Source organism: Melitaea cinxia, chromosome 27 (assembly GCF_905220565.1).
Source record: "Melitaea cinxia chromosome 27, ilMelCinx1.1, whole genome shotgun sequence".
Classification (NCBI taxonomy): domain Eukaryota; kingdom Metazoa; phylum Arthropoda; class Insecta; order Lepidoptera; family Nymphalidae; genus Melitaea; species Melitaea cinxia.
Window position 1 is genome coordinate 1,811,136 of NC_059420.1, and position 15,976 is coordinate 1,827,111.

General features: G+C 34.4%; 1 protein-coding gene and 1 non-coding gene across 2 annotated transcripts in view; both read left to right on the top strand.

Moving 5' to 3' along the window:
* The first annotated feature begins 3,981 nt into the window (after window positions 1-3,981).
* Trnad-guc lies at window positions 3,982-4,053 on the top strand. Its single transcript has one exon. It is a non-coding gene; the product is annotated as a tRNA-Asp (tRNA).
* A 2,451-nt stretch (window positions 4,054-6,504) lies between these two features.
* Window positions 6,505-15,976, top strand: part of LOC123667182 (protein neuralized) — a 32,969-nt gene continuing 23,497 nt past the window's right edge. The window contains exon 1 of the mRNA XM_045601151.1: window positions 6,505-6,787. Coding sequence (XP_045457107.1) covers window positions 6,574-6,787 — 214 coding nt within the window. The 5' untranslated portion in view covers window positions 6,505-6,573. The remainder of the gene's footprint in view (window positions 6,788-15,976) is intronic.

A 15,976-nucleotide genomic window follows, 5' to 3' on the forward strand; every position in this document is an offset into this window, starting at 1 on the left:
CAAAAAGTGTAAATAAATAAATAAAATAAGTTTGAATAAGATCACACAACAAGCACCAACTTTCGTTTAAAAATATAAACATCAAACTCGGTACACACCCAGTAAAAAGTTATGAGGTAACACACAATAAAAAATACAGTCCAATAGAGAAGCGAAATTCGAAAATAAAAAATAGAGTATTATATAAATAAATAAAGTATTTATTTTTGTGCTACCCACACATTAGGAGATCCTAAACAATTTTTAATATCGTATCAAAAATCGGCCGTTCCAGCACTCAGAACGGAATATAAAATCATCATATCAGAAATTTGGCTCTAACGAGTACATCGTTCCATAGCTTAATTGTCTAAAGCACCGACACGGTCAGTCGGAGATGCAGGTTCGATCCTCGCTGGAGCGGTTTTATATGATTGTTTATGCTCCTGGAGAGAATTGCTGATGGGGTCGGTAACGCGCTTGCGATACTTCTGGTGTTGCAGGTGTCTATAAGCTACGGTAATCTCTTACCATCAGGTGAGCCGTACGCTTGTTTGCCGACCTAGTTGTATAAAAAAAACCTATGACCGCGTAATTGCCAATCAAACACCATTCTATATATGCGAGTTAAAAACGATACCAAATACAGTACCCCCCTTTTCGCAATCAGTTAATGAGTTTAATAAAGTGAGTTAGAAATTAGTTGAGAGGATGTCCAGACCTCTTAATTGATTAATTACATCAAGTAATGACTTCCTTTGGCAGGGAAGGTTAAGTGGTTAAACCGACTTTATAAATTGAAGGGTTCCACGTCTGTATGTGCGTACTTTAGAGGATTTTAATATATTTATAGGCATATCTAATATATAAAATTCTCGTGTCGCGGTGTTTGTAGTTAAACTCCTCCGAAACGGCTTGACCGATTCTCATGAAATTGTGCGTGCATATCAGGTAGGTCTGAGAATCGAACATCATCTATTTTTCTTCCCCCTAAATGTTAAGGGTAGTCCACCCCTATTTTTTTTTATCTTTAGATAAATTATTTATTTTTTATTTTATTATGATTAGGCGATGAAAAATACATACAACCCTAAAATTTCACCCTTCTACCACAGACCCAAACGTTTGCCGAGTCAGCTAGTACATATATAATAAGCATAATAATAATATAAATTTTTGTAAAAGTAATTAATCTACACACTCCGAATCGTTGGTAGCTTAACTTTTTGCTATATTTAATAAATGACTACTAATCTACTCAGGGTCTCCCCACCGTGCCCAGAGAGCACGTTAAGCCGTCGGTCCCGGTTGTTATCATAAATACCGCATAGCGATCGTTACTCATAGTACACATACAACATATCCATTTAACTGATACATGATGAACCATATAACATTTACCTGAGGTAGGGCACAGCAGGAATTTCCTGCTCAAAATATGGAGCAGCCCGACTGGGGTAGTACCTCGACCTTACAGAAGATCACAGCTAAATAATACTGTTTTCAAGCAGTATTGTGTTCCTGTTGGTGAGTAAGGTGACCAGAGCTCCTGGGGGGGAGGATTGGGGATGGGTCGGCAACGCGCTTGCGATGCTTCTGGTGTTGCAGGTGTCTATAAGCTACGGTAATCACTTACCATCAAGTGAGCCGTACGCTTGTTTACCGACCTAGTGATATAAAAAAAAAAAAAACCGCAAACCTGCAGTCGATCAGCGTGGTGGATTAAGCTAAAATCCTTCTCCTACACGGAGATAGACGCCTATGCCCAGCTGTGGGATGTTACACGCTGATGCGTGTCGTATTTTATTTTGTACTAGTTAGCTACGCCACGCGGTTTCACCCGCTTGATTATCAATCCCGTGGGGATATCGGGATAAAGGTAAGTAAGTAAGTTTCATTAAAATCGTAAGAGTGATTTTAATATACCTATATATAAATTTACGGGTATATGACGCCTTTAATTTTGAAACAACGTCAACATGATTGACGACCGGTAAATTTTCTGTTCAATTTCAAATCAACTCACGTCTGAATACTTTTTTCGTAATTTTGTAAAGTGATAATTGTTATACTTATTTAGTGCGATGTATTCGCACGGGTATAACTGGTTTTATAATATAATAGGATGCTATAGTGACAATTCGAAAGGTGCTGTTGAAGCCTACTTGAATCGAGGAATTTTTGATTTGAAATAACAATTTTCCTTCACCTTAGAAGACGCCTCTTTAAATTCACACATTTAAATGTCAGGCGAAACCGCGGTGGATTTATAGTATTCATATGATTTTTGACCTGTAACCTAATTTGTAAATAATCTAAAATTAACTTCAATAGCCAAAAACTCACAACTGCTGAAACAATGAAAATATTTACGTATGTATTGATTTAATACATTTTGGGGTTCTGTATGCTTATTTATTTATACTATTACTAATATTATTTACTATATTTTCTATTATTAATATATATGTGCTGTGTGGCTACGGGTGCTGTGTGGCTACGGCACTAAAGAATTTAGCCACCCCCTCTCTTCCCGTGGGTGTCGTAAGAGGCGACTAAGGGATAACAAGGTTCCACAACCATCCTGGAACTTAAGAAGCCGACTGATGGCGGGATAACCATCCAACTGCTGGCTTTGAAATACACAGGCCGAAGACGGGCAGCAGCGTCTTTGGTGCGACAAAGCCAGTACTGCGGTCACCAACCCGCCTGCCCAGCGTGGTGACTATGGGCAAAACACATGAGTTCACGTTATTTTTGACGTAAACTTGTGGAGGCCTATGTCCAGCAGTGGACTGTATAGGCTGTAATGATAATATTATAAAGCTGAATATATATTTTTTTGTTTATACGCACTGTGCTGTGTATTTACGACAGTAAAGAATATAGCCACCCCCTCTCTTCCCGTGCGTTTCGTAAGAGGCGACTAAGGGCTAACACAGTTCCACTACCACCTTGTAACTTAAAAAGCCGATCGATGGCGGGATCATCATCCAACTGCTGGCTTTGAAATACACAGGCCGAAGACGGGCAGCAGCGTCTTCGGTGCGACAAAGCCAACCCTGCGGTCACCAACCCGCCTGCCCAGCGTCGTGACTATGGGCAACACACATGAGTTCACGACATTTCTGTCGCGAACTTGTGGAGGCCTGTGTCCAGCCGTGGACTCGATAGGCTCAGGTGATTATAGGCACTAATTTTAGGAACTACTGGTTCCAATTGAAAAATTATTTTTGTGTTGGATAACCCATTTACTGAAAAGGACTATTAGTTACAAAATATTTTTGTAAGTTTTTTTTTAACTGCGCGGATGAAACCGCCTGACGCATGCAGTAAAATAAATATGTTTAACTCTGTTCCTAATGGAGGCAAATTAATTATCTCCTTACACTCAGACCCAGGATGGTAATTGTGTTTACATGCAAACGAAAAAAAACCGACTTCAGTTACATCGACCAGTAATAAAACGTACCTAATAAAACGTAGGTAGACGAAAAAAATAGTAAAATAAATACGCATTATTCGATATAACTCGAAAAGTACTGGTCAGATCTCAATTAAATTTAAATGTGACCACACGACAAGTACCAGCTTTCGATTAATAAAAGAATCATGTACATAAGTCGGTCCGCTTAGTACAAAGTTATGAGGTACACACATAAAAAAATGCCGTCGAATTGAAGTGAAAACCTCCTTTTTTTGAAGTCTGTTAAAAAGCTCTTAAAGCGTTCCTAAAAGTTCAAAAATCACGTGACAAACTTCCCAATTAGCTCTAAAAAGCTTTCTTAAAAGCTCTCATAGTCGTAATCAAAGTACCAGGATAACATAACATATAAGGAGTACCTAAGAGATGTGTAAAAAATATTTTTTCTCTATTATCTCCTAGTTCACTGTGTAAAAAAAATCTTCTTTTGTATGAAGTTTTTCTATTACAATAAAACTTCAACAACTTCCTGAACCATATTCTGAATGCGTGTCACAATTTCGCGTCTCCTCTCACGGTCTTCGGTAGTATAGTGGTCAGTATCCCCGCCTGTCACGCGGGAGACCGGGGTTCGATTCCCCGCCGGAGAGATGCTTTTTGAAATTTTGTATTTTTACATAAGTTGATTTTATGGACTTTTATTTAACGCTTATCACAAAACAAACTAATTAACATATTTTAATAAATAGTTTTGGGTCTTTCTATTATCTGATAAAATATTGTGATGTATTTATACATATGTACAAGCTGACCCCGCAAACGTTGTTTTGCCATATATGTTATTAAACCCCTTAATCCCTCCCCCCCTTATAACTCAGGGGTATGAAAAATAGACGTTGGCCGATTCTCAGACCTACCCGATATGTACACATAATTTAATAAAAATCGGTCCAGCCGTTTCGGAGGAGTATTGTAATTAACTTTGGCACACGAGAATTTCATATGTATAAGATAATGCTTTCACGCATTTTTACGAAAGATTTTTTTTTCTACAAATAATTCTTTATATATTGTTTCCAATCTTTTGTATTTTTTTATAATAATACAGTATAAGGGGTCGAATTGGTCGCCATGGCCGAAATTCGGTCGGATACATACATTATTGATGTAGTAAGAAACGCAGATGAAGCCGCAGGCATCTGTTGGTATTTATAATAATATAAACCCGGTTAAAGTTTTATTTATTTGCTATTATTGTTAACAACGTAAAAATCGAGAGAACATAGACAAAAATCTTAATAAGTCTAAATTTTAAGCTTTTTGTTCGTTGAGGAAGGATTTTATATAAACTCGTAATAATTCTTCATGAAGGTCTCACCAGCCATTGTGATAAACTTTTGACATATGATTCGAGTCTTGTAAAAGTAATTGCAACAAGCTCGTAGCACTTTGGCCCTTTAAAAAATTTACACAAATTTTGTACGAAGGATCCCTAAACGTCCAACCCTCGACCGAGATGTTCGGAAAACAATGCGTCCCTTTCACTCGTATCGAAATGAAAAGACAAAGTTATATCAAGGGGCTGCATGTATGCGCATCTGCTTGTGAAATATCGAAACGTCTTTTTTGAAAATTGAACGTTTATTCGAAAACGTTCTTTATGTGAATGCGTTAAGGTTCAGATTTATATGTTTGAGTGAGGGTAGGCAGATGGTAGCGAAGTTTTCAGAGCTTAAAGGCCTTCTACACGGTCGGGATCGACCGCCCAACATCGTGTCCTTGGTCGGGTTGATATAAAAATGGACAGTGTGGAAAACGGTTGGCCCGACCAATATTTGGTTGATGTCAACGGCCTTGGTCGCGAGCGCATCTCTCGCGACAGGCTACGTTCGTGGTCGGTCCCGACCATGTCCCGACCGTGTGGAACGCTGTCGGCCGACGCGAGCGCTTCAGTTTGCGCTTGTCAGTCGTCACGGGTAGCTAGTTTAAGTGTATTAAATATGGTCACGGGCGCATGTCATCACGTATTGCAATGGATTCGCAAAACGAACGCCACGAACGAGAGGTTCTGACCGAATTTATATCTTTATATATTGATTTGCCATGTCTTTGGGACATTGGATCCGATTTATACAAAGAAAAGAACCAAAAAACTTCACTTCACTTTATCATAAAAAAGTTATTGCCAAACCCACCTTCTGTTGCTTTATAATTGTGTTTGCTCGCAAACGAAAAAAAAAAAAACGACTTTAATTACATCGACGAGTAATACAACGTAGATCGGCGAAAAAATAGTTAAGTAACTACGCGTTATCAATGATTACTCAAAAAGCAGTTATCAGATCTCGATGAAATGTATATGTGACCCCATGATAAATATGAGCTTTCGATTAAATTAAAAATTATCAAAATCGGTACACCCAGTAAAAAGTTATTGCAAATTTTCGAGAGTTTCCCTCGATTTCTCTAGGATCCCATCATCAGATCCTGGTTTCCTTATCATGGTACCAAACTAGGAATATCCCCTTTCCAACAAAAAAAGAGTTATAAAAATCGGTACATCCAGTAGAAAGTTATGTGGTATAATAATACAACGTAGGTCGACGAAAAAAGCGTCAAGTAAAAACGAATTATTAGATATAACTCGAAAAGTAGTTGTTAGATCTCAAATAAATTTAAATGGGACCAAATGACACAAACCACCTTTCGATCAAAAGAAAATTTGTCGAAATTGCTCCACCCAGTCAATAGTTCTGAAGTAACATACATAAAAAAAATACAGTCGAATTGAGAACCTCCTCCTTTTTTGGAAGTCGGTTAAAAATGCAAGGAGCCATCGCTTCAAGTACCAGAGAAGAACTAACAAGTTGAGTCAACCACCGACCGTGTAGAATGAATACATAAATTGGTTGACCCGACCAAGGACACGACGGTCGGCGGTCGATCCCGACCGTGTAGAACGCCTTTTAGTGCTTTCGTTCGAGCGTCGGACCGTCACTCCGCCGTTAGGCCTCGTCGCGTGCGGACGTCCTTCGTGTCGCGTGAAGAATATTTTAATTAATAAATAGTCGTGAAGTGTTAACGTGACTCTAACGTGTTTCGTGACTTGTGGAAATGTTTATGAGCTGAGGATTGTATTGTATTGTTTATTATTTAAATTTCGTATAGTAATGATGGGTGTAAGTAGCTGCGTAAGCCTTAGGCAGGCGAGGGGATCGTGTCACTGCCCAGCTTGCCCCCGGGCTTCGGGACACGGGGTTTCGATGCCGCCCCAGACTCTGGTGCTTCCCCCGATGGCGCTCGAACCTGAGACGACCCCTGTCAAGGATAAAAAGGGGTCGAAGATGAAAGTCTTGAAAAAGATTAAAAAGAAAATTGGATTAGGTAAGAATTAGATCTTAATAATTAATATAATAATTTATTGAGAAATAAATTTAAAAAGTATACAAATATACATTGAAATAGGTATTAAAAGTTTTAAATTCATCGTACGTGTAAATAATCGTAACATAACGAGTGTTGTAAACCGTTTTTAACGGTTTTTTTTTAGTATTTAATCTAACTTTATCGGTAAAACTAGCGTTTATTTTTTTTTTTAAATAAAATAAAACCGACATTTAATACTGATAAAAGCGCACAAAAAAAAGTTAAGTAGATTTAGATATTTTATATTTCACGGTTGTTGGTTTTTAGAAAATACCAAGTGCATTATTAAAATATAAATGATATATGATATATGTAAATATAAAATAATTAACGCAATAATATTTAAATGTTACTAGTCTAAAAAAAATATATAATTTGACATTGAAGAAGTTTTTACACGCATACCCACGTTTTTAATTTTTAATATTAAATTGTTGTTTTAATTAATTGCTAATCTTAATAATATAATACATATTTAATTTATAATAATGATATTAAATTTGATGTGGATTTACACGTTGTGATGACTAAATCGCGCGGTGAGTGTTTTTTTTTTAAGTTTTTGTACGTAGACCACAAGCGGTGTCGTTTTCAAAGCGCCAATGATTTTATTGTAAAAATATTAACAATGTACTTTTATTATTTATTTTATTAATGTATGTGATATGCTTACATAAACTTATTTGAAAAGTTTTAAATATGCTTACTCTCTAACGTCGCTGATTATAATTCTTTTTTTAATTTTTTTTTTACTTTTTTTTTAAATTACACGCTAAGAACATATGTATCTGTAAAATGTGTGTAAAAAAAACAAAATTGGAATTTGTGAATATAAGAAATAATGTTGTAATACTTATTTAATTTTTTTATTTCATTAGGACGCATGGAATTGATCTTTAGCTTAAGAAAGTGCAACGTTAAAAAAACGTATGTCGTCATTTTAAAGATATAATCTATATTGGATGATGTGTTGTATAGTTAATCTTTATTACGAGTGGATTAAACGATCTTAAACACGAGAGCGACTGAGCTAGTTCGTCTTTTTTTTTTAAGTTTTTCAAACTTTTACGATCAATATGTAAACTTTTTTGTCTGCGCGATATACCGCGATCGTCATAGTTCAGGATTTTCTGAATAATAATAATAAACGCATCACACACAACGGCTCCCAGTAGGACTTTCTTTTATGTCAGGGTCCAGAAACGCACACAATACACAAGCACACACGCCCGACCACGACCTATATGGCCATTACAAATGTCTGTCGTGAGCGGCGTTGAACCTGTAACGTCGACGTGAACAGCCAGTGTTGTGACCGCTGCGCCAAAAAACAACAATCCCTGTATGTCACGTTTCGTGTTTCCTCAATATTTTCCTCTCCCCACCGTGCTTCGGAGAGCACGTAAAGCCGTCGGTCTTAGTTGTTAACATAAATACCTGATAGCGAATAGCGACCGTTACTCATAGTAGAGAACGTATCTGCCAACCGGCAATGGCGTGGTGGATTAAGCTCCAATCATTCTCCTATATGGAGAAAGAGATGTTACAGTCTGAACCGAGAAATAAAATGTATCGCTAAATGTGTTAAGCTCATAAGTCGAGAACGGCTGGAACAATTCGGCAAATTTTTATTTAAGGTTTTCTAATACTTTTGGAAGGTTCTTACTGAATATAATTCATAAAATGGCGCAGAAAATAGAATAACTTTAAAAAACGTATCGATCATAAGAACTCCATGTATTATTTTTAGGATGAAATTTTAAGAAAATTGCGCAGAAAAACTAAAAATTTGAATCAAACTTCAAGCATTTTATAGTTCGCAAAATATGACAACGTCTGTTGAGTCAGATAGGTTATAATGATGATTAAAACAAGTTGCCTTATTAACTCATTTAAGATCTCTGTAATTATTTAATTTTGTCGACTCGTGCCACCTGTCAACTCACTCGAACATCTGCTTCTACACCTTGTCAGGATAAAAAAATTATTTAAGACTCTCTGGATTCTTAGTTGGATAATTTCGTGTTTTATGGACTTTTGTCCTATTAATTTTTAAAAAAGGAAGGTTGTCGTTTTTTTTTTTCTCGAAACCAAGGGGCATAGCTTATATTTTAATAGTTAAAAAAAAATGTTCTTTTGTTAATTTTTTTTTAGCGTTTAGTACGAAACGTGCCAGTATTTTAAACTGATATTAAAACAAAAGTGTATACAAAATTTCTCTTGTTGTTTGTTTTTTGTGTTTGAAACAAAAAGGTAAGAGTGCGAAATAATAGACCAGATGTTGAGGAAACGTGGAATCGGAAGTTGTAATACGCCAGATGTACTTCGCTTTTGTAATTTCGGTTAATAGTAGGGAAAAGTCAGTAAAAATAGAAACCACATTTCACTTTTTATTTATCTTGTACAAACATTTACGGTCAACAGTTATATTTAAAATTAATAATATGTCATTAGTTAGAGATCTATAAACACGGGATATTTTATGTATATAATTGTGTTTCCCCGCAAACGAAAGAAACCGACTTCGATTTGTATCGACAAGTTATACAACGTGGGTAGTCGAAAAAAATATCGATTAAATAGGCATTATTAGAGATAACACAAAAATTAATCATCAGATCTTGCTCAAATTTAAATGGGACCATACGACAAGCACCAGCTTTCGATTAAAATAAGAATCTTCAAAACAAAGTTAAAAGTAAAAAGTTACGAGGTAACACAAAAACCGTAGTTTACTCAGTATTACTAAGTTTTTTTTTTTGTCACCATGTGTAGGCGTGACTTTAATGTTTTTTTTTTTATTTAATCGTAATAATGATAGTGTGATTAGTATGCTCTGTGTGGTGTTTAGAAGTTATAATGCCTTTGTTTAGCTATTACTTATTACGGAGGTTTGTATGAATGTATGTATGAGTCACGACTTTTTGTGTATGATTAATTGATAGGCTCGTGCTTAACTTTTCGATGCCTAATGTTTTCTTTTATGGCCTTCTCTATGGTTATATTGTCAATCAAGGGTTATGTAATATTTGTTTGAAATACGATAAAATCTATTTTGGATAGTTTCTATATGTCTAAGACATTTGGTATTTGTTAAAAAAAAAACAGTTTTATAAATATGTAATTTTGAATTTAGAACTAATATTACAAGTCATGAATGTCGTAACAACTTTGCTTTTTGCGATAACATTTTTATTTTGAAGTGAAATGGTGTTCACGTTTTTTTTGGTAAAATTGATATCTTAAGGTTCAATAGACTCTTGGAAAAAATTTCTTCATAATGTTGTATCCAAGTAGGTTTTTTTATTTTTGTTTTGTGTTCGTCGTCATGCGGGCTTTAGCCTCGAGAAGGTCATCTAGAAAAAAAGTTCAAGACAGCTGTTCGCGTCTTTCGAAAAACGGTGTGTGAGCAGCTGACTGTCTTAGGGTTGCCACATGAAATAAGTAATATATAAGCACTTCTTATTGAAGCATGTATAACCTCTATGATTATATTATTTAAGTTATTCTTAATTAATATTAATTATTGTATTATATGATTAAAGTGATATTCAAGTACAGTATAGTAGAAAATACTGTATCTACATGCGTTACATAACGCATGTAGTATAGGTATATCATTTACTTAAAGTATATGATCGATTCCTTCTAAAGTAATTAGAACGAAAAAAAAATTACTGAATATATGATATACAAAACATTTAAATATTATCCCATACAAAATAGATTTCTTTCCTTCGCCAACCCTGTCCATATGCGCATGCGCACGCCCCCGATGTCCCGTTGCGAAACAGCTGGCGTTTGAAGATACGAGCGAAAGAGACAGCAATACAGTCTTACATACAAAAAAGCGAGATGGAAGATGGATATTGATAAGCTTCTGTCCTGATAAGAATAGTTAGAGTGGTCTCTTGAAGTTATTATTATTAGAAGATTTTTAAAAAGTTCACATGTTATGTTACATACTAGTTTTCAACCGTGATTTCTATCGTATAATTAATAGTTTTTATAGTATTAACGTCTAGAAGTTTAACTGAAGTAGGGCACAGCAGGAATTTCCTGCTCAAAATATGGAGCAGCCCGACTGGGGTAGTACCTCGACCTTACAGAAGATCACAGCTAAATAATAGTTTTCAAGCAGTGTTGTGTTCCTGTTGGTGAGTAAGGTGACCAGAGCTCCTGGGGGGGGGGGGGGGGGGGGGGATTGGGGATTGGGTCGGCAACGCGCTTGCGATGCTTCTGGTGTTACAGGCGACTATAAGCTACGGTAATCTCTTACCATCAGGTTAGCCTTACGCTTATTTGTGGACCTAGTGGTATAAAAAAAAGTGTATTTAATACTATGTTCACTTCAGCCTGTAATATCCCACTTCTGGGCATAGGCCTCTTTCCCCATGTAGGAGAAGTACCAGAGCTTAATCCACCACGCTGCTCCAATGTGGGTTGGCGGATATATTCCTTACTATGAGTAACGATCACGCCAATCATCGTTGGAATAAATATTCAGCCTAAAATGTTGAAAATAATACTTGGATCCTCTATTGCTCTCATAAATATTCCTATAACTAGTACTCTCATGTACAGACATCAGGCCAGAAAAGTTTTTTTTTTAATTAAACCCTTCCGTGGGCCTTAAGAAACATACAAAAAAAAATTACCCAAATCGGTCGAGCCATTCTCGAGTTATGCGCTTAGCAACATTCATTTTTATTTATATAGATTATAAATGTGAAAGTTTGTTTGTTTGTTACTCAAAACAACTCGGGCCTTAAGAAACATACAAAAATAAATTAGCCAAATCGGTCGAGCCATTCTCGAGTTATGCGCTTAGCAACATTCATTTTTATTTATATAGATTATAAATGTGAAAGTTTGTTTGTTTGTTACTCAAAACAACTCAACAATTTTGTGATGAAATTTTGAAACAGAAATAGTTTATATCCTGGAATAGCTAAGGCGTTTTATTCTGTGATAATGTAGATTATCATTTAAGCAATTAAAAAAAAGAATAACTTGTAACTTGCCTATTCTTTTAAGCAGAATCTACATTCCGACTCCGAGGGTACCTTAACATTAATTATAGACGTGTATGTAGCATTTTAAAGTATCTGAAATAATATCAATTTGGCGTAGAACACCTTTTGTGAAATTATATTTGTCCTTTTCTTTTTGATACTTACATATCTTCCATCTCGTTCTAGCTCTATTATTACAGCCAGCTGCTTGTTACGCGCTCTCTGTCTAATTGTATACGTGTGAAAGAAATGTAAATAGCAGATGGAGCATTCGCAATGGATTAAGTTTATCGACTATGAAAGCTATTGAAAAAAAAATGACATTTAAGTTACATAACAGCTGTAATTCCTGGCCGGTTCTGATCTCTTCTTGAAATTTGAATTTAGAATTATTTAAAAGGTCACAAATTTAAATGTAGAATGTTTTGCTAGTATATTTTGTATTAAAAATGTTTATAAATAGGTTTGAAAATGTGTATATTTATTATAAGTTAGTCTGTTTCATGTTTAAGAAAAAATAAAACTGCTTAGGTATATATATATCGGAAAGATCGTTCGAATTCCGAATTTGAATTTAGAACAATTTGAATTAGACATTCGAGATATAGACCTGTCGATATCGGATTATTAGATGGGATTGGAACTGGTAGCATCGTAAAACACGTTCGAATTTCGAAATTTTCGGAACGCCGAGAATTCCCGGCCGTTTCTCACGATCATTAGCGCGGAATCGGTCTTCGAATTTCGAACGCGTGATCTACGTTTGTTGCTGTCATGTCTTTGTAATTGAAGGTAGGCCTGACGTACTTGAAGTTTTTGTCATTTTCTAGCACATGACACTGAAATAGTTTATAAATTTCTGGTCTTTTTCTTACATTAATTTAACTGAACTGAATGTTATAAAAGCGAAAATTCATCAAAAATTACTAACTAATTAAGAAATCTCAAAAGCAGATAGATGTATGAGATTGAAATTTGGTGCGGAAGTAGAATTATAATTAGATGTCAGCTGGGAAGGGATTTTAGAATACTCTTTTCATAAAGTAAGGGAGTTTGAAACATTTCTGGAGTTAGAAGTTTGCTTAGTTGAAACTTAGATCGTTAATAACAAACGTGATTTGTTTTGTTATTACATACTTTTAAGGATTTGAAAATGTGAATTGAAAATTTGTGTAGGAAATTTGTATTGTCGTTTTCAACTTTTCAATTTTAAGGCTTTGTACTTGAAAGGTTTTTGGAGCAAATTAAATTTTATATTAGACGATCATGCAAATTAGCTAAATCTTGGAGTATAGTTAGTAAATATATATGAAAAGATGGTGCTCGTCTTGAAGAAACAACTCGTAATGTCAAAATCATTGAAGTCGTGTGGATTTTCTAGTTCCAAATTCATATTTGAGGTTAACTGCAAATGAATTCGTCTATTTGTCACGCTATAAAACTGTAACGTCTTGAGATTTAATTTTCTTTACCGTTATGTGGTTATGTCGAATTGACTGAATTTTCATGCACTTTTTTTATATAACTTGGTTGGTATTATTTTGGTGTCATCTTTTATTTATGAAAACGTTTGTAATACGTTTTTCGTAATTGTTCTATTGACTTTTTTATATGAAAAATTGTAAAAATTTAATAGTGTTACTTAGAAGGTGTATTTGTAATGATATTATTTAAAAGAACAATTTAGGTAATTGGAAAGTAAACCTAACCTGCCTTTTAGTTAGTATGTAATTGTAATAAATACTAAATCGATATACTAGCAAAACAGAAAAACCCCGGTTATTCGTATGTTGACAACTATAATTATTATGTAATTTAAAAAAAGAAACAATAAGTTAATTGACATGTTTCATTTAATTAGTGATAATTATTATTTTGTCTACCAAACAATTCAACCAGGAAAGCAGAAAACTTAAGCAGGTTCGTTCGTTTAGTATATTAATAAACTTTAAAAAAATTAATTCGATTAAAAAACAACAAACAAACGAATAGACAAACAAAGTGTTAATAAATTACAAGTACCAGGAAAACAGAGGACCGAAGCAGGTTCGTACGAGGGGTCACGGGGTCGTGGGATGGGTTCAGTTACGGGATCGGCCCTTACGTAATGTTGCCGTTTTACAAAACGTTAGCTTAATACAGGCATAATATTCACTTTCATATCACTTTTGTGTGTGACTAGTACTGTAATGCGGTTTCACTCATATATGTGTTCAATAATTCTTCCATTAATTTAAACGATACTTATTAAAATTATAAATTTTTAGATGGATTTTGTAACTTTTTTATGAAAAAACTGCTAAACAGATTGCAATGAAATTTGATAAATAGATAGGTCATTTCAGCGAGCATGCTGTTATCGCAGATAACATTGCGATTCGTGGCTGGCTAGTATACTATTAACATGTCAAAGAATTTATGAATTTACGAAATCATACTTCTTTGATGTAGGTTACACGTAGGTAACAAGTATTTAATCGATTACAAAAAGCTAGTTTGTAGTTTAAAATATCATATCATTATAGACTCACACATACAAAGCTTTTTTTTTGTTTTAAAGATGGCTATAAAGTACAGTTTTATATTACTAGATGAATAGGTTGATGTACGCATGCGCAATGCAATCGTTTATTCCGATCACGATCGTCTCATCTAACGATCTGGGATGTTGCTTATTAAAAAGTATCTACGTTATATTTAAATACAGCTTATAAAAAAGATTAAGATGGATATCTAAATACATATTTATGCTTGCGTTTCATTTTCGGCTTAAAAAAATATGATCATGTAAGTCACTTTCGTAAACAGCTTCAATGGCTACCTATCCGCCATCGTAGAAATTTTAGAATACTTTGTTTCCTTTTTAAGACTCTTTTTAATCCTCGTTCTCCTTCGTATCTACGGTACCGCTTTTCTTTCTCTCACGACGATGATTCTCTGTGCAGATCACTTAAACGTTCTCTTCTTCAGATGCCCACCCATCGTACCGATTTTTATTCTTAATCCTTTACTGTACATTCCGTTAGACTTTGGAATTCCCTACCATATGAAAATCGCGATTGCAAAACACTATCGCTATTTAAGAAAAGAGTGAGAAAATTCTACCTTAATCAATCCTAGTCTAAAATCAATTTAATTAAGTGTCCTTATGCGTATTGGAATTTATTATCGTATGTATTATATTATGTATCGTATATGTGTATGTATAAGTATCGTATTATTTGTATCTACGTGTCTATAAATTATTATGTATGTGTGCATTTATATATTGTATAATTATGTATTTATATTATATTTTTATTATCTATATGTTTAGATTGTACACGCTAATTTTGCGACTGTTTTATAAGTTTCCTGTAGCGGGACTACTGGAAGAGATTCCATCATGGGATAAGTAGTGCCTTTGTACCAGCATTGTTTATAAGAGCTATTTCCTTTTGCTATCCTAGTGTACATAAATTGTTAAATAAATAAATAAATAAATACATTTACCTTTTCGTTTAAAAAAATATATGTCAAAATAGGCGGTAAATTTACCAATTTTATTAAATAAAATGGATTTGGGTCGTCGTTTAAAATTAATACAACTTCCTTTGTAGTAATGATCAAATCTTGTATTTCTTATTGTCTCAATTTCAGTTTTTGTCACAAATGTTAAAATCTTTATTTGATGAATGTAACTGTTTTTTATTTATATTGTTTGGCTATTAAAATAGGTTTTGTTTTACCTTTTCCAACAATAACAGATAAAAGAAAAGACTTGTATAATAGAAACATTTTGCTTGTATCTGGCATCCAGATGTTGACGGCAATCCTTTTTAAAAAAAAATTCAAATTTCGAACTTCCCCGAACCTTCGCGTGGGAACGTCCACAGAAATGACAAAGCTATGAGTTCATTTGTTGTATATCTTATTGAATATGTAAATAGAGTGCAAAATTGTATATTCTTTGAACAATAATAGTTTGAAAATTTTATACAAGTTGTGAATTGCTAATTCTTTTGTATTACAATTGCAAGATGTTTTGCTTCCGGCATGTTGGATGGACATTTCACCTGTTGCTACGTTAAGGTTGCCTGGTACTTTGGGATAGATTAACGATAAATCGGGACTGTATATTCATATTGATTTT